The following is a 19,366-nucleotide window of genomic DNA, read 5'->3' as shown; positions in this document are numbered from 1 at the left end:
CCCTTTCTGCATGCATGCCACTCCCCAAGTCCACTGATAGGGGAGGTCCTCCTCTCCTTCTTTGTGATCTTAGTCTATCAGTTCTCATCAAAAGTGGCTGCATTGTCCTCTACTGTGGCCTGGTAAGGCTGCTCCCCCCTCAGGGGGAAGTGATCTACGAGCAGGCCAATCAGATTATGTCAGAGGCAGTTCCTCTTCCCATTACTATGTAACCCACTTGGACACTGAACTGCCATGGGCTACACCTGTGCAGGGGTTCCAGGTCATCTCCACAAATAGTCCTTGGTTGGAGTATGAGTCTCTGGGAAGTTCCCTGTGTTCAAATTATCTTGTTCTGTTGCTCTGCTTGTGGAGTTCCCGTTCCCTCCAGCTCTTACTATTTCCCACTTCTTACATAAAATTCCATTCACTCTGCCCATCAGTTGGCCATCAGGCTCAGCATCTGCTTTGACAGTCTATACTGCAGAAGCTTTCAGAGGCCCTCTGTGGCAGGTTTCAAGGTTGTTTCCTGTTTTCTTCTGGCTTTCAGAGGCCCTCTGTAGCGGGTTCCGAGGTTGTTTCCTATTTTCGTTTTCTTCTGATGTCCATCCTCTTTGCCTTTCAGGATGGGGATTGAACATTTTAGTTAGGGTCCTCTCTTTTGCTTAATTTGTTTAGATGTACAGCTTTTAGTGGGTTTATTCTATATTGTATGTTTATATGAGTGAGTATATACCGTGAGTGTCTTTTTGCTTCTGGGTCAACTCACTCAGGATGATCCTTTCCAGGTCCCACCATTTACCTGCAAATTTCATGATTTCCTTATTTTTCATTGCTGAGTAATACTCCATTGTATAGATGTACCACAGTTTCTGCATCCATTCTTCAGTTGAGGGGCATCTGGGTTGGTTCCAGCTTCTGGCTATTACAAATAAAGCTGCTACAAACATGGTTGAACAAATGTCCTTGTTGTGTACTTGAGCCTCTTTTGGGTATATGCCTAGGAGTGGTATGGCTGGATCTTGAGGAAGCGCTATTCCTAGTTGTCTGAGAAAGCGCCAGATTGATTTCCAGAGTGGTTGTACCAGTTTACATTCCCACCAGCAGTGGAGAAGGGTTCCCCTTTCTCCTTCCTCCATTTCTTTACGGATAGCCATGATCTGTTTGGTTTTCTCTTCCTCTAATTCTTTACGTATTTTATCTGTTTCCTCTATTATTCTCTTCATCAACATAGATGTAAGGTCATCTTCTTGATTTTCTATTATGCTGCATTGTTCAGGGCTGTTCGCCCCTGGATGGCTGGGTTCTGGAGATGCCATATTGCTCTGTCTTTTGTTGGTTGAGCCTTTACGCTGACCTCTACCCATTGGGCTGATTTAGGTTTTGGCTGTTAGTTTCTGTGCTTCCTGGAGTCCTGAGGTAGGGAGTATCCCCTTGGCCGGAAGATGGTTTTTCCTGAAGGAGTCCTTCTCTGCTTTTTGGTTATGGTCACTGTATGGCCAGTGTTTCTCCAGAGTTGCCAGTGCTCACCTTAGGTTTATAGCCCTGAGTAGTAGCTGTGGTCTATGTTAGGCAGGGGGGGAATCTCCTCTTACCCATAGAATTTTTCAAGACAGCTGCCCCACTGCTGGGTTTCTTGTTATAAATTTAGTGTGCTGCTGCTCACTAAATTTCCATGTACAGTCCTCTTGAAGAAACTGCTGATTCCCTAGCTGTGGGGTTTTCTCCCAACAGGGAAACTCAGTCTGTTATTCTGGGGCGCACAGTTCTGTCCGGGAAAGTGGGAGGTGCACTCAGCAAGTCTCTGGGCCAAAGGCTGATTGCTCCACTCTGGACCTGGAGAATGTGCACCTAGGTTGATTTGGCGCCTGGGGGCACTGCTCTGGTCTGGAGGCTGGGTGCCTCACTCTGGACCAGAAGCTGTGTGTCTCTGTCTGGGATGGCGGCTGCAGGCACCGATCTGGTCCAGACGCTGTGGGTGCAGCCCCCCTGAAGGATCAGGGATTCCCACAGTTTTGGCAGTCTAGCCAGGGACAACTGGCCGATCCCTGGCACAGTATCTGAGGGCTGCTGTAATGGCTCTTCGGCTCCTGCAGGTCCGAGGATGCAGGTCCGAGGATGCAGTGCCCCAGGGGAACTCAACAATGGCGGCAGAGCACAGCGCTCCTGCCTGCACTAGAGTCTGCTTGAGTCCAGGAAGTGTTTTGGTGCTGGGTGTCCTAAGCGTTAGAGCTGCTGACCCCCTCCGCTGGCGGTTTCCTCCTGCCAGAGACACGCAGTCTGGTGCCCTGGTGCCCTGGTGCCCACAGTTCTATCTGAGGCGGCGAATCACGCGTGCAGACTGGGCTCCGTGTAGGAGCCTGGGTTCCCAGCTCTGGGTCCGCGCTGGCTCTTGGGGTACTCGCGGAACCCGAGTCTTTTCCAGGGGATGTCTGGGTAACCTGAGGTCGGTCCCAATTGTTTCCTGCTCCGTGGGGTTATCTCTCGACTGGGAAATCCAGTCTATGGTGTTGTGGGCCCATGGTTCAGTCTGGGACCGTGACCAGATTGCGCTGGCGTGTAGCTCTGGGCTGGCGACCAAGCGCCTGGTGGAACCGGGATCTCTTCTGCGGTTTAGCCGGGTGAGTTAAAGCTGATTAAATCCCCCACCGTGGGGTATCCTCTCACCTGAGAAACACAACCACTTGTGTTTTATGGCCACGAGTTCTGATTGCTGGTCACTGTGCCCCAGACATCTATATTTATTTTGCCTTCTGAGTGAGCTTCAAGGATCCCTTCTTTTCCTTTGAAGGAAAATGGTCCATCATGTGATATCTATTAGTATAATTATTTGTAATATCTTGTATTATTTATAATATCTTCCTAGATTTTCTTTTTATTTTGGCTGTATATCATGATTTTTCCATTCAGAAAATTTCTCCCATACAAACCGTTTGTCTGTATCTTGGGTAGGTATGCCTGTGTTTCACTCTGGTCCTTTCACTCTGTTTATTCATGTGGTAATTTGTTATGATTGCTTTAATGTCAGTATTAACTGGAGCTGCTTGGGGTGCTTCATTTTGTTTCAGATCCTCTTTCTAACTTTCCTCTCTCTGAATATATACTTCTCCATAACAGCAATTTATAGGCCAGGCATTGTGCTAACCACTGTAGATATCTGTAATCAAAACCACAAGAAAGGGAGGTATTGTTGTTTTTGCTTCCATTTTATAGATGAAACAACTGAAGATCAGAAAAAAATCAGCAGTTTCCCAGATCACATATTTATAAATGGACAGGATAGAATTCATATTCAGCATCCAACTTTGAAGCCTGGACTCTCACTGTTGCCTTAAATCATACGTTTTGTGAATAGTATTAATTTAGATCTGTTGTCAGAAATATCACAAGGAAGATATGATAAACCCTACTAAGATAATTACAACAGTATTATCCTTAAATTACAAAACCTCAGAAAGATTGCTAGATTCTTCCATAGTCACTTTTTTGCTGCCTATACATACTCTCTGGGACCAGAATTATTGTGAGGCTTATAGTTTATTTTATGCTGCTAAAACAAAATACGCAGGTTAGCCTTATAAAGGAAAAGTTTGTTTAATAAACAGTTTGCAGACTATGCATCCTGGTGCAGGCCTGATGAAGCTTCTTATGGCCCATGTTGATGATGGAGGTCCTGGTAACAGACAAAATCATAGTACCAAACAGAAGCCAGAAAGAGTCCACAACATTGGAATTAAGATTTCTAATTGTCACAATTTCATTTTAATTATAGCTGTATGTAGAATGATGTAACAGTAACAAAGAATCTGTGCTCACTCTTACCTCTCTGATACAGCCCTGCTGTGATAATGCCTTATTCAGGACTTAGGACTATATATCATGGATGTGAGAAGGAATCAAACCTGTCAGGTTCATCAAATTGCCTACCAAGTGAAGTATCAGAAAGGAAGAGTTGCAAGATCTTTGTGGATCTGGCTGTTTATAATATGGTAAAATAGCTCTCTTTAACTGTTTTAGCTATGGCTCCTGAGCCTATAACTGTGCTGCCATTTTGTCTGGCACTTGGAGCTTATTGTGTTGATATGTATGATACCATTGTAGTAGAAGCTGAAGAGAGTGGAGTCCAAACATGTTTCCAAGGAAATTAACCCAAAGTCTGCATTGACAACCAAATGTTTATTTTTTTAACCCTCTGAAAAATACTAAAACAGTAATGCTAAATACAAAATTAGCTGGATTAAGATAGTAAAGCTATAGAGATTTTTTTTCACATTAGGGCAGTGGAGCAATCCCTAAGATAGGTTGCTCTGCTCCAGTTTAGAGTTACGCACACTCCTATGCCACTTTGCAGAGATCCCCAAAACATGCTGATGAGTGAAAACACAGGTGATAAATGCATGTAAGCAAGGCCCAGTTCATTCAGTATATGAATGTACATGCACGTTTGTGTGTGTGTGTGTGTGTGTATGTGTGTGTGTGTATGTGTGTATGTGTTAGAATCTTATGCACTAAACTGTTAGCACTGCTTTTGAGACAGGGAATGGGATTGCCATCTGAATGGAGAAATGGAATATTGAAGGGACCTTATATAGTTTTATATATTTGAGTCTTTAAAGTGTAGACATACTTTTTTCTATTACTGTTTTAGAATTTCATATATCAGTACACTGTATTTATATCATAACTATCTACCTTTTCATTTTCCTCTTAGTCCTTCAACTCCTACCAGTGTCCCCTCTCAAATTTGTGGGGGTTTTTTTCCTATAATTATTAGTTACAAGCCACCCACTGAGTCTGGTTCATGTTGTCCTTTAGTACATGGATTTAAGGCTAACCACATGGGCATGAGCAAGCTATCAAGGGACTCTTACCTAAAAAAATATAATTAAAAATACTGATTCTCCCTCAGTAGCCATTGGCTGCCTGTAGCTCTTCAAGTAGAAATGGAGACTTTTGTAAACCTTTCCCCTATACATGTTAGTATGTCAACTGATGTGGTTTAATGCAGGTCTTGTGCAGTTAACCAGATTGTTGCTACTTCAGGGATACAATATTTTTGTCAAATCCAGAATGCAGGAAATATAAGTAAAATGTACAGTCTTTTCTATCATGGGATCAAAAGACAAATTTCCATTTTTAATAAATTAATAAAGATACCATCTGTCAAAAATCTCTTCCTCAGTCAGCATTTTTGTAACATGAAAGTTTGTGCACAAGGCTGATCTTGCTCTCAAAAGTTTGCTTAACAGATGTGCCCTTTTCAGTTAGCCAGCCGTGCATAAGAATGTAAGGCCAACCTCTGGCCATTCAGAAGGAGCCTCAGAAGCCCTGTGTTAGGAATGAAAGCCCAGAGGACTCTGCTGGGTGCACTTCCGGAGGGATTTAGAACAGCTTTGCACCAAAAATCCTCTGGATTGTGTGGGTGTTTTCTTGGAACTTTTGTCCTCCAGCAGCTTCCATAACACTATCTGACACTACAAGAGGTAGTCTTAGGGAGGAGGCTACCAGGTCAGTTCTACCTTGCTTTCTCCAAGTCCTGTGACAGTGTAATGTCTCAGCAGTAGAGTCTCAGCCTCAAGTAGAGGCAGGCAGCCATGAACAGTGACAATAGTCTGTATTGTTTGGGGGTCTCTTGCAATCCCTGACCAATAACTGAAAAGGAATTATTCCTTGCCTGGCAGTGTGATTTTTGTTGGATAGTTTATGGACCCTGGAAAGATCATTATCCCCTGTTGGTAGTAATTCCAGTTAAGTCTCTCTCTCTTTCTCTCTCTCTCTCTCTCTCTCTCTCTCTCTCTCTCTCTCTGTGTGTGTGTGTGTGTGTTTTAAGAAAGCTTTCAAAATAATAGCTTCAAAATAGCTTTTTAAAATATCTTTTTCGAAATTTTTAAGATTTATTTATTCATTTTACATCATGATTGCAGCTTCCTGCCTCTCCCAATCCCCCACAAACACCCCTCTCTCCATTCTCCCCTCTCCCTCTCCTCAGAGAAGGGGGAGGTCCCCTATGGGTACCAACCCTCCCTGGCACATTGAACTGCAGAAGTAGGTGCATCCTCTCCTACTGAAGTCAAACAAGCCAGCTGGTTTAGGAAAACCATACCCAAAGAGAGGCATCAATATTAAAGAGGATCCCCACTCCAGTTCTTGGGGATCCACATGAACACTAAGCTGTGCATCTGCTATATATGTGCAGGGGACCTAGGACCAGTCCGTTCATACTCTTTGGTTACTGCTTCAGTCTCTGTGAGCCCCCATGGGCCCAGGTTGGTTCACTCTGTAGGTCTTCTTGACCCTTCCAGGTCCCTCAGTAGTTCCCTCAATGCTTTCATAGAACTCCTCAAGTTCTGTCTGTTTGCTGTGGGTCTCTGCATCTATTTCCGTCAACTATTGGGTGAAGCCTCTCAGAGGAGTTATGATAGGCTTCTATCTATAAGCATAGCAGAGTAACATTAATACTGTCAGAGACTGGTTCTCTCCCATGGAATGGGTTTCAAGAATGGCCAGTGTTTGGTTGGCCATTCCTTCAATCTTTGCTCCATCTTTGTCCTTGCACTTCTTGTATTACCTTCTCAAACCCTCCCTACTTAAGTCACATTTCCTCCATTGTTTATCCCTTTTCCTATGTGATAGCACCGTATCCTGCTATGCCCCTGTCTTCTCCAATGTTCCCCTTCTACTTTCCTGGCTTCCATACTTCCAAGTCATACATTCAAATATAGATGTTTTGGGATAAGATCCAAAAGAGAGAATGTCTTTTTAGGTTGAGGTTACATTACTGAGTATAATATTCTCTAGCTCTATTAATTTACCTGAGAAATTCATTATTTTATTTTTCCTTAGAGCTGATTAATAGTGTTCCTGCCCTGACCCAACATTCAGACAGCAGAGGCTGGGGTTGTTTTCAATAATCAAGACAATAGGAAGAAGGGAGAAGAAGCTGAGCCTCACTGGCTGCCGCACTGCAGAAGGAGCCATGTTGCTTTTACACCCAGCAAGACCAAATTATTTTTTTTCTTTTCTTTTTTTTTTTTCTTTTGGCCTTGAACTCACAGAGACCTGCCTGCCTCTGCCTCCCATGCACTGCCACTACCGACTGGCCCAAATTCTTGAACAGTTCTGGAGACCCAGGTTTCCCAATGGATTTTACTCCAGCTGCTTTTATCAGAGTTCACAGAGTGAATATATCATTCTTTAACCATTAGCTGGCCATGGCTGCTGTTCCAGAAGATGGTCATGGTCTGATTCTGTAGGACTACAATTGAGTCCTTCAGGTTGTATCCTGAGTGAACACGGTCAGCAGGAAACAGCTGCTCTGCCCAGCAGGGCTTCCTGTTGTTCCAGGAGTCTGTGGAACGGGAGCTTCTGGTCATGGGTCACTTTCCAGTACAGTGCTTTTTGTTTGTTTGTTTTCAGTGGGCAACTATATATTTATTGTGTTTGGGAAACAGAGTGAGGGAGAAACCCCAGCAGAAAGAAGATTGGGTACAGTGTAGAGTTTCCTGGGGAAGAGCAGGAAGGTGTCTGCTGTACCCATCACAGAACGAGAGACGAAGCTCAATAGAGCATTCTCTGTTTCTTCATGGGGCTTCTTGAGCTTCTGGAAGTTCTCAGGATGATGTCATATGACACAGTATAAGCATTATGGATCTCTGTGACCATCAGGTGATGTCCTGGTACTCTGCCTCGTTCAGCTCATGTACCAGCTGCCAATAATCACCCAAGTGGGGCTACTTGGCTGCTTTGGCCAAAGTGTCACCCCTCTTTGTGAAGTACTTAGAGATTTGTGTGTGGAAGCCATCCAGCTTGGTATGAAGGGTAGTCATCAGCTCAAACACCTTTTCCTGGACATCCACTCCAAAATTATTCCCGTCTTCTACATGAGGTATCTATAGTTGCAACCAGATAGTGACTAGATTGAATTGCTCAATGACATCCTTGATCTCGAGCTTTAGGCATTGCAGGAGGTCCACAATCTTTTCATTGCAGTTAACTGGGCCATAGGGAGGAGCTTCGTCTTTATTTTCTCCTTTCTTCTTTTCATTCTTCTTTTCTCCTGTTGTTTCTTCCATTCTTCCTTCTCTTTCTCCTTGACTGGAATAGGTACTAGGATGTCCAATGGAGCCTTCAAATTGCTCAAGTTAGCTTCATCGAGAGCTGGCTCCTTTAAGAATACATCCAGCTCTGAGCTTGTGGGAAAATAACTCCTAAGCAGGTTCTCTATTCTTCTACACAGGTCTTCATGAAACACATCCACCTTGGCTTGAGCTTCAGGATGGACCCTCAGTGTGGCCATGACCAGAACTAGCAGCTGAGTGCCACATGGGGAGCCTAGAAGGGGAAGTTGGAAGGAAAAGCAAAAGCAGAGCTTGAAATCTGCCCAGCCTTTCTGGGTTTGGGGAATGGCCTGTGTACTGTTTTTAGTTAAGAGATGTTTGCTATAGGAATTCTGGTACCATTGCCTAGACCTATGAACCAGTTCTAGGAACTTTGGAGTACGCTCCTGCCCAGGAATTAGTTCACCATAGTCTAGCCAATGAAGGCCCTGAGCAGTATCAGGGTACAGAACCCAGGGTAATAGAGAGATAGCACGTGGCCTGGCATAGCTGGCCCAGGCTCGCAGCCTGGCTTAGCCACCACTGAGCCACCACTCAGTCACCACTACCACAAGAGGCTATAGGCCTTCTGTGAATATTTTAAATCAGATCCAGACATGTAATTTTGCCAATAAATACTTCTTTATATTCTGACAAATTTGATTTTTCTAAAACAAAGCTATATCATCCTGATGAAATAGTAACCCTTTAATATTCTCTAATATCCCTATTAATTATTATCATAATTATTAATATCCCCTAATAGTCCTTCTGTGTTCCATTTTCTATTAATTCAAAAAGTACATGCTTGCCATTGTTTTCTTTAAATCACTATTCAAATAAGCAGTGTCTTAGTCAGTGTTCTATTGCTGTGAAGAGACACCATGACCATGGCAACTCTTATAGAAGAAAGCATTTAAATGGAATTATTCACAGATTCATGGGGTTAGTCCATCGTCAGCTTTGGATGGAAGCACAGTGGTGTGCGGGCAAACACAGAGCTGGAGAAGCAGCTGAGAGTTCTAAATCTGGATCAGCAGGCAGCAGGAAGAGAGAGACACTGGACCTGGCTTGAGCATTTGAAAACGCCAAAGCCCATCACAGTGACACACTTCTCCAACAAGGTCACACCTACTTCAGCAAGGCCACACCTCCTAATCCCTGTCAAATGGCACCACTCCCTAATGACCAAGCATTCAAATATATGAGCCTGAGGAAGCCATTCTTATTCAAACCACCACATGTAGCATATGGCTGGTAGATCCTTTAAGCATTTTTGAAAATCTGTTATAGTTTTCTTCCTTATTATTTGTCTAAGTGACTGAGCATTTGTCATAAAAATTTTATACATTATACTTCTTAGCTGATCACATACTTGAGGCATCCTTTTGTCTTTTCTCTGCACTATATATTCCATGATTGACAGGTAGGTATACCTGGAGGCTTGGTTAAGTTAAAGTTTTTCATAACAAGTATCTTTTATAGGTCATGCTGTTTGTGTACCTTCTATTGTTTCATATCAGGAAAGAAATAGGTAAAGATGATTTTAAGGTGCATCAGTGGCCATAAATAATGTCATCCTGATCTATTATAAAGGTCTCCATCAATCTTTTACTTGCTTGTGGTAGCCATTGATGGTTATTAACTAGAGGCAGGAATATAGGATGATGGTTTGTTTTTCATTGTTTCCTTGGCATTTGTGAAACTTATGCAAGGTTTTCAAAATATTAAAAGGTTCTAGTACAGGCTTGGATACTGAAGGTAATCACTCAGTTGAGAGGAGAGGACAAAGAAAATAAACTAATGATAGAAATTCTTGGTTTCTTGGAGTCGAGGTTTAGAGAAGATGGGAAGAGTCAGAACTTCTTCACTGTAACAAGGGAGAAAAGGGGGTACAGATCACAGAACTTGCAGGGTTAGTCCTCTGAATAGTAATGAGGTTCCCTGTGGCATATATTATTCAATAAAGTGTGTGGCAGGGGTACTGAGTAGGAAGACTAAGAAATAAGTTGAGAAGCAATAGTGTGGATTCTTTTATGTTTAATGAGAGTACTTTAAAGATAACTCTAAAAATTCCTGTAATCCTCGCACTGGAACTTCTACAGGTTTTTTGTTTGCTTTCCGCTCTTCTCTTTAAAAGGCAATTCTGAAAGCCTTCTAATCTCTTTGTTGTTCACTTGGATTTCATTTACATTATATTACATTTTTTTAAACTTGATTATTTGCCACTGAGATCTCTTTGATTCAACAAATATCATATTTGACCTTTTCCTGCTGGGTAACTAGAAGTATGGATTATCATTACATGATTAGCAAGCATATTTTTGGTTATAACATTAATGTTTATATTCTGAGAAATATGTTAGGTTCTGGCACTCTAGAATACAATCCTAATCAGTTCCCAAAAGTTTCTGTATCAACCAAGCAAAAGAATGAACATTTGCAGACAAGGTCAAGTGTCTCCAGTGGCAAAACCCTCATACCACAAGAAATATCTCTTCTTAAAGCATGTACTTAAATCATTTTTAATTCAGACAAAGAATTTTCAGGGGCTTCTGCTTCCAAGCAAGGTGAAGTAGCAGGGAATAGATTATCTTCTCACCTGAAGCAACAGGTAAGAAACACCATGAGCTATGAACAGCAAGTTTCAGACACTGTGTATCAGAGCACAGGACAGTAATCCCTGGAAGAAAAACAAAAAAGGTAAACCCTATAATTACATTTCAGGATCATAGCTCAGGAACCTTATTGTAGCCAAACAAATTCTCTGACTTAAGTTTGAGGAGACTAGATGGCTAATGTTCACAGAATATCACGCTGAATAGGAGAGAGTTCTGTTTTGTGTTATGGTGTTTTAAAACTTGGGCTCTTGTAGCCTTTGAGCTGTTAAGAAAGGAGTATCAAATGGTCAGAAAGGCAGATTATTTATGATACTTTTCTTTCGATCTTGATGGCATGACCAGTGTTAAAGTGTTCCATTGGAAATAGTGACAGTGACTAAAGACATCCTCTGTGAATAGCTTGTGTGGAACAGCCAGAGACAAGAACTTTTCAAAACAGTTGAGGCAGCACTGATTCTGTACAAGCTATCATGGAGTCTGAAGAGCTATAGCTGATGGAAACTATGTTGAAGAAGAGAACTTTACAGATCTTGCGAAAGTGTGAGGCTTTTAACTCATGGTCATTCACTGTGTTGTTCAGCAGCAGCTATTTTAAGAGCAAACATTTGAATTTAACTGTGTGCTATGGATCAATAGAGCTGGTGGTGAAACTCACTTGTTTTCACAGATTTTAATATCATCAGTTCCATGAATTCTTCTCAGAAGTAAAGGATAAACAACCCTGACTTGTGAGAGTACTTCAGAGCTTAGAGCTGATAAAGTTTCTTGGTTTTTGTTTTTGGTAATTTTTGTGTAAATTCAGAACTGACACTCAATTTTTCCTGAAGGAGAAAGATCTCTTTTGATAACTATTATAGAATATTGAATAGTTTTAAAATTAGTATTTGCTACAGTTCTGATAGTGGTTCTTAATAAATCCAACCAAAAAAACTATAAGGCAAAGACGCACATTCATGTAAATTGGCTTGTGGTGATATTTTTCCAATGACAGCTAAACTTGTGTGAATCACATATTATTGAAGGGGACAATAAAAATATGTGTGTATACATACATATTTATGTTATGTATAACTTAATAAAGTTATAATAAATTATAACTATTAATAAACTATGTTTATGATTTTAAATATTTTATTTTCATTAACAATAAAATTAACAAAATATAAAATTATAACTTATATAAGTTATATTTTATTGAGGATGCTAAATAAAAAATATTATAAACAAAGTGTTTCTGAAATGATAGTTGTTTTGGAAGACCAGCTTTGAAGAGGTGATACTTAAACAAAAGCATTCATGGATGGAGAGAGCCAGAGAGATCTGGAAGAACATCTTAAATAGAGGGTACAGAACATGCAGGCTTAGGAAGGGATAGAGAATAATGGGGTTTTCTAAGATGTATTTTTATTATTTTTAATTTTGTGTATGTGTATATGCATGTAGGTATGTGGGTATGTGCATATAAGTGTTGATGCTTCAGAGCCTTGAAGCATTGGATTCCCCTGGAGCTACAGTTATGGGGTTGTGAGCTGTTTACCATGTGTGCTTGGAACTAAACTCAGGCCTTCTGTAAGAGCACTATGCACTCTTAATGGCTGACCATTTCTCTGGGCTAGAAAGGACAGCAGATTTTTTTTTTTTTTAGCCTATACAACTAGAGTTATGGAAAGGAATAGGATTGTACAAAAATGTCAAGTTCTATTTTGGATATTTTGAAATTCCTGTTGCACACCTGAGTAAAAGTACCAGGCATGATTGTATAATTCTGAAACTTAAGACCAATGTTGATACTGTGTCTGGAAGTCATTGATGTATAGATCCTAACAAAGGTCATGAGATAATAGCTATGGATTGAACCCTGACAGGAGAAGAACAGGGTTGGTGATATGACTGAAAGTCAGGGAGGGCTAATGAAATCACAGAACATCAGAAAGGGGAAGGAAATCTCTGTCATTATGGGTGTCTTATCTTTTAACAGTCTTAGTTCTTGTTTAGGGCTGTGAATGGAGAGATGCTTTTCAGCATGAGCATCCTGTGGAATAGTGCTTCTTATCATGGGCAACCAATGGATACAGATTTCTCATTGGGGCAACCTATGGGGAGGGGCTTCTGATTCAGGGAAGCCTAAGGAGAAATACTCACGGAAGTAGTCTATGGAGAAGTGCTTTTCATTCAGGGCAGCCTCTAAAATGAACCCAGAAATTATTTTCTTCAGGCTATTCCAGCACACCCTGTCAGACTGGCTCTAAAATTGGCATTATTAAGCCAAGTCAAATCAGCATAGGCTGTGTCCTCTCTGAAGTTTTGTGCCTACATCTTGTGGGATCAGGAACAAACAAATGGAGAGTACGCTCTAGCTGTAGCTCTATATCTAGCTCTAGAGGGATAGAATTTGTGCCATGTCAGCACAGACCATGATGGGACTGGCAGAACAAACCAAGCAAACATTTTGCTCATCACCCTGCCACAATGAAGCTCTTAAAGTCAGCTATGTACCTAGAAACCTCTGGAGTACTGTGAAGTACAGAGCAGTGCAGCTCATATCTGGGGCTGGGACACAGACAGACCACAAATGGTTTCAAATGGTGGCATTTTAAAACTGGGTAAGTGATGTGTCCTATAATATTATTAAGATACCAAAGAGCCACAGACCAAGGTAATCTGCTTTATAGTCTCTGTGATGTTGTTTCCAGACACTAAACTATGTTCCTATAAAGTGGGCTGCTAGATACTGTTATTTTTCTGGTACCTAATGTTATCACATAGGAATTAATTTGTATTTTGCTTTATGACATACATAGTTCTTGGCTAAATTAGGTGGTTCTCAAGGCTTGCTTTTTAAAGTAATCTTTGGTGTTTGCTTTCTATTGACTTGCAAAGTTATTTGGACTTTTATAATAGCAAAAGTACAGATGAAATTAGCTATAAGGAGTAGCAAAATCTGTTCCCTGGCCACCACAAACTTTTTGATTCATTTTCCATAGTGTAATCCATGATTAAATGTTTCTTTCAGAGAAAGAGAATTTCTATAATAACAGCAGATCCATAAAGGTGTATATTTGTACATTACATTAGATTAATTTGTTGGAGATAGCATGGTTGCAGCTAGCTAATAGCCTAGTTAAAACAGACTAATACATAGTTGAGACACCAATCTTTTACTTTTGCTATCTTTGCTTTGTGAATCATTTTTAATGTGCTCTTACTGTGTAGACCTGGCTGGCCTGGAGCTTGCAGTGTAGACCAGACTGGCCTCAAACTTACCTGCCTCTGCCTACTCCAGTGCTAGGACTAAAAGCATATGTCACCACTGTTGTATTTGTTGATCTTGGTAGAAAAACTGAAGACACTACTCTAGGAAGTCAAAGGCACCTTGGTTCAAACCACTTAGCTCATGTTTCTGGACCTCAGTTTCCTCACCTATAAAATAAGAAAATCAGTCCAAATATGTGAAAGACCTATTTTCTCAGTGGGTAACCAGTATGAGTGTTCCTCTTCTTGGAGGTCAACTCTATCCCTTACAAGAAGTGCTGTAAAGAACAAATGTATAATTGTTCAGCCTCTCTGTCTTGCAACAGAAAGCTTGCACACTGCAGGCTATGGAACCACTGTCTACCCCAACCTGGTTTGGCATAAGTAATATCATCACTGTTACCAAGACTGTTCTTCCTATTCTACAGTGTCTCTTTAGTTACAAAGTTAGAAAGGACTGCTGGGGCTCAGCAGAAGAGTGAAGTTGTCTGTAAAGACAGTAGCGGGGCCTTGTTCTCAAACCCTTTATGGGATTTTTTTTCCCCTTAAAGTTTCCCTGTGGTGGAATCTGTGGTCAAACTATTCCCCTGGTACCTCCCAGGGCCTTTGAATCCTAATATTTTAATGTTCTGATCCTGTTGTGTCTGGGCTATCTTACAGGTATGAGACATCTCTGTTGGATTTGGTTCAGTCACTGAGCTCAAATTCTGCTCCCAAATCTCAGTCCCATTCCTCCAGACCAGCAGGGGCATGGAGTACTTTCCGACCTAGCCCTCAGAAATCGACCTGGAAGAAACTGGGGACACTCAGGAGCCCTGAAGACCTGGAGGAGAGTCAGATTCTGGAAGACATATTTTTCATATGACTGAAGCACATGCTACACATTTCCATGAGAAGTCTTAGTCTGCCTGCCCTGGCTGCACTGAGTCTAGGAAAGCTCTGCTGATTATCCTTTCTGGCCCAGATCTAAATCTCTTCTCTTCAGGCTGAACTCAGTCCTGTTGATTTTCCCAGCTGCCTTCCCTTGGAGCCTCTCAATTTCGTACTCTTTCTCAGAGGCAAATGAAAAGGCACAACTAAAACACTTGTAGTCATTCCCTTTGGAAATTAAAAGTTCATTGAAGATTCCATTTTCTGTTTCAACTTCATCCTGAAAGTAACTAGAACAGACTTGCTCCATTTCAAAACACCTTTTTTAGGATATGTCTTTGGAGTGGCAGAAATGGCCATTTTCTCAGTTAGGTTTCACTCTATCCCATGTGTCACAGGCAGCTTAACTATATTGATTCCTTTAGGCCTGCTATAACCATAGTCACTTGTTCTGAGCATCCATGTTCTTACTACTCCAAAGTATGTCCCCAGAAGGATAAGCAATAGAATCTGATTTTTTTTTAATAAGCTTATTTACTCATAGAAGAGTCATAGCCTAAAAACCATAGGCTTTTTGTGATGGAGTGATATGCAGTGAATGGAATTTAATTGCCTTTTCACCTCACCAACATGGAAGTTTGGAAGGGAAAAATGAGTTTTCAGGGGAGCATCAATCAACACACATTTGTACTTCACATTCCCTGCCAGCTGCCTTCTCTCTCCTGCAGGCATTCCATTTTTGCACTGTTGTAAGGGTGTTAGGAAGTGACTTTATTATTAATTGGATGATATGTGTTAACATTTTAATCTGTATTAAATTTCTTTTGAGATATATGTGTTGTTGTAGATTATTGGGGCATGACCTAATTGTAGTTTATCCCACAGAAGAATGGAAAGAAAGTAGGAATCATGTGCTCTCCGCTGATACTGCTATCTTAAGTGGCTGGTTGGAACTTGCTTGGCCAGCCCCTAGATTTTTTCTCAAAGCAAAATTGTACAAATACTGAGAATGTCACAGCTGCAATATTGCCCACCCTGCAAACTTCCACTCTGTGAGAGAAAACCAGTGTTTGTAAAATGAACACATATATGTCCACTGGACTATCTAAGTGAGGCCCAAGTGCTTGGTTTAAAATGTCAAGATTAATCAAGGGAAACCTTTTGTGAGCATCACCCTTTCAAGAGTGAAAGACACAAGGCAAACTTGTGTCTTTCCAAATTGACCCACTGTGGCAACTCATCTGGATCGCTTCAGGTGTCCTAAAGAAGGCCTGACTCTCCCACAGAGCTACGCCTCACTGGCTCAGTACCAGGTTTCAGTACCTGCTACTGTTTCAGTACATGGTAGAGGTTTGCTGGTGAAGGAGAAGGGCCTGAAAGAACAGAACTCGCTACAGTTGGCTAAAGGTACATTAATTCTAATGTTGACAAATGTTTTGTGGCAAGTTGATAAATAGTCTCTATGGTTATTTTCCTCGTGGTTTTGATAATGAATTGTGTCTTTGTATATCTCTCATAGCATCAATGAAGTATAGTTTTAGAGCAATAGCAAAACACCAAATTATCAAAGAACTATTCTTTCCTTCTTCCTTGTTGGGAAAACAGGAGCCTATGGTCATTTGAAAAAACAGAAATAGTGTTCCACATCCCAGGTGGAGTTCTCAGTGCAGCTCCAGCTCATTCCCATCACCAGAACATCAGGGCTCAATAGGTTCTGTAGTTGCTGAAATGAGCAGTTCAATCTAAGCACACTTTTGAGTCCATCCCATAGTATCTCTTGCAAGAAACATATGTCTTATCACTTAGAGATAGGAGTTCTGTTCCTGTCTGGTGGTTTTTAGGTGTTCAAAGAATCCAGGCAAGGGCTTGCATAGATGCATAGTTCCAAGATCACACCCATGTGTTCCCCAAAGGCCCTGACTTGCTTCCCTTCCTGTAGGCCAGCCTGAGCATATCTCTGGGCAGCTGCCTCTCAGAAATGTATATTTATTTCCTCCTCAGGGAATTTGTCAGTTGGTAGCCCTCAAGGACTGACTGACACGACTGAAGTACATAACTTCTCATGTGCAGAAATGGAGACCATGGGGAGGCTTTCTAAAATTATCTAAAATGATATCCCTAAGGGAGAAAAACATGAATTTCCAGGCATGAAAGGCTTCTATAAATAATAGAGGCTAACACATCTCTAATAAAGAGACTTTTTAATCAAAGACAATAGCCAAAATGAGTTGAGGGGGTGGCTGTTCTAGGAGAAGGAAATCGGCTGCTTGGTACTTAGAGACCAGTAGGAACAATCTATTGCTTATGTTGCTAAGTGGGTACAGCTGCTTTGTTCTGAGCTGTCAACCTAACACTGATCCGCAGATACTCATCAATGTTCTTGGGCAGTAGAGTGACACTCCTCTGTTTCACACATTAGGTACTGTTGCCTTCTCTAAGAAAATGGATAACAGAAGACTGATAAAAAAAAATCTGTTTATGAAGAACCAGGTATGGGGGTGCATACACCTGAAATCTCAGCATCCAAGTGGGATTCAGATGGTGACCCAAATAAGGGCATGCTAAATATCAGACCATGAAGTTTTAACCATCACACAATGAAAAGCCTAAGATACTTCGAGATTTCTTGTTAAATATTAATCTATATACATACCATTCTCACTTCACTCACACAACAAATGCTTAGAGAGATTGAAGGTTACACCTCAGACAGTAATTCATGCTGCTCATAAATGGACTAGATTGAAGATATCTATTCTCCACCCATGTACTATGCCCTGTCCAGACCTCCTCTTGCCAGCCAATGCAGGTAAGACATGAAGCACAAGTACCAGTTGTCAAAATGTTGCCACAGGCTGCAGAGAGACTAGAACTTTGTCATTGCCACCCTGTCCCACTAGTCACCTTGTAGTTTTATGCTTACAGGTCTTGAGAGAAGGGCATTTGAAATACTACTACCATCAAGCTTCCTAATAATTCTTCCTAAGGCTAGATCTCTGGTAACTCACCATAGGACATTTAGGGGCAGTAGACCAGATAAACCTAGAATCTGACTCATTTGCTAGAGACTGAGTTGGAAAGACTTCAATTCTTGAAAAAAAAAAAATGTGCACTGAAGGAAATTGGGAGGCCACTGACTAGTGAATAACGCATCCTTCAAGAGAGAGGTAAGGGGTCAGAAATTGCTCTGGCCAGCTCTCTCAGAAATATGTCAAGGAGAGTTAGAAAGATACTAGGCCCCGCTAGTGGCAAGGACAGAGTGAAGGAAAAGATTTCAAAGGCAAATATATCTTCATTAGTCCCCATACGTTCCTGATGGGAATGTAAATTAGTGTGCATTTACTTGAGAAAAATAGCCCGGCAATTTCAAAATGTCAAATAGTTCAATGACGACCTAGAAATTTATATCTAGATATGTTTTCAAAGAGAAAAGAAAAAATATGGAAATCAAGTGAATCAACCAACGAATAGATAAATAAATTATGGTATATCCATATACCAGAATATTACTTGGTAAAGGGAGTATATACTACCACACAGTTTAACCCTTAAAACATGAATCTGAATAAAGACATGCAGTCATAAAAGACCACACATGGTATGATACCATTACATTGATATCTGCATAGCACAACCCTAGGGGCAGTTGATCAGTGGTCAGGGGGTGTCAGAACTTGGTGGATGAGAAGGGACTGATCAAGTCTTGGAGTTTATTTTTAGAATGTTGAAATGTGATAAAATTGAGGTAGTTGACTCCCTGGTAATATACTAACAATGGCCAAACTGTTGTTTTAAGTTAGTACACTCATAGGCAGTGGAAAATGGGACAGATAATGCCTGCCTTGGTTTCTGAGTAGGCAAAGTTGCTAGAAATCGAAGGGCAAACATTTGATCTGGATCACTCTACCCATGGGTGAAGAGCACCCTAGAAAAGTGTCCATCAAAGGAAAGAGAGACAACAATGAAATAGAAAGGAAAGGAAAGTCAGGTGAGGTCTGCATGAGAGACATACAGATATTTTCACAAGCTGTGGAGCAAGCTTACACTTGACAAAAGTCCTTTGGTTCTCAGCATAGGTCCTCACACCCAGAAGAAAATCCGTGAACATTTTTTATTATCCAGAAAAAAACAAAGTCAGGAGATGACATGCTACCCACAGCATCGCTTCTTCACTCAGAAATGGAAGGCACTGTGTCAAGTTGTGTAACCTTGGTTAGTTGTGTGGAGAGGGGACTCTTGTTGGCATATCTGTATATCCAACACACATGCATTTGTGTTTAATTTTTTAAAGCACATTTGATGGGTCATATTGAAACCTACTACAGTAGAAGCTTTTTAAATATACATATATGAAAAAGTCTAAATGGAATAACAAAATAATGAGGGAGACAAAGCCCTACCTTGACATCTCTCACCACCAAATGAAACCTCCAGTGCCAGGAATGGATTACATTTAATTTAATTGTTAGCCAGATGGGCCCCATGAACAACCCCCCCAAGACAACCCAGGCTATTGCCAAGGCTATTGGCTGCTCCCCACATATTGAT

General features: G+C 41.1%; 1 protein-coding gene and 1 pseudogene across 5 annotated transcripts in view; one reads left to right on the top strand and one right to left on the bottom strand.

Moving 5' to 3' along the window:
* Kiaa1328 (KIAA1328 ortholog) overlaps positions 1-15,652 on the top strand; it is a 226,847-nt gene extending 211,195 nt beyond the window's left edge. For all 5 annotated transcript variants that reach the window (XM_055625418.1, XM_055625415.1, XM_055625414.1 and 2 more), the window contains one exon: positions 14,609-15,652. In XM_055625418.1, coding sequence (XP_055481393.1) covers positions 14,609-14,813 — 205 coding nt within the window. In that variant the 3' untranslated portion in view covers positions 14,814-15,652. The remainder of the gene's footprint in view (positions 1-14,608) is intronic.
* Positions 7,403-8,275, bottom strand: LOC129689972 (proteasome activator complex subunit 1-like; annotated as a pseudogene).
* Positions 15,653-19,366: the final 3,714 nt, after the last annotated feature.

Source organism: Psammomys obesus, unplaced genomic scaffold (assembly GCF_907164565.1).
Source record: "Psammomys obesus unplaced genomic scaffold, mPsaObe1.curated_primary_1811, whole genome shotgun sequence".
NCBI classification, from domain to species: Eukaryota; Metazoa; Chordata; class Mammalia; order Rodentia; family Muridae; genus Psammomys; species Psammomys obesus.
Note: the sequence above shows the minus strand (reverse complement) of the source record. Positions and strands in the feature narration are given on the sequence as shown.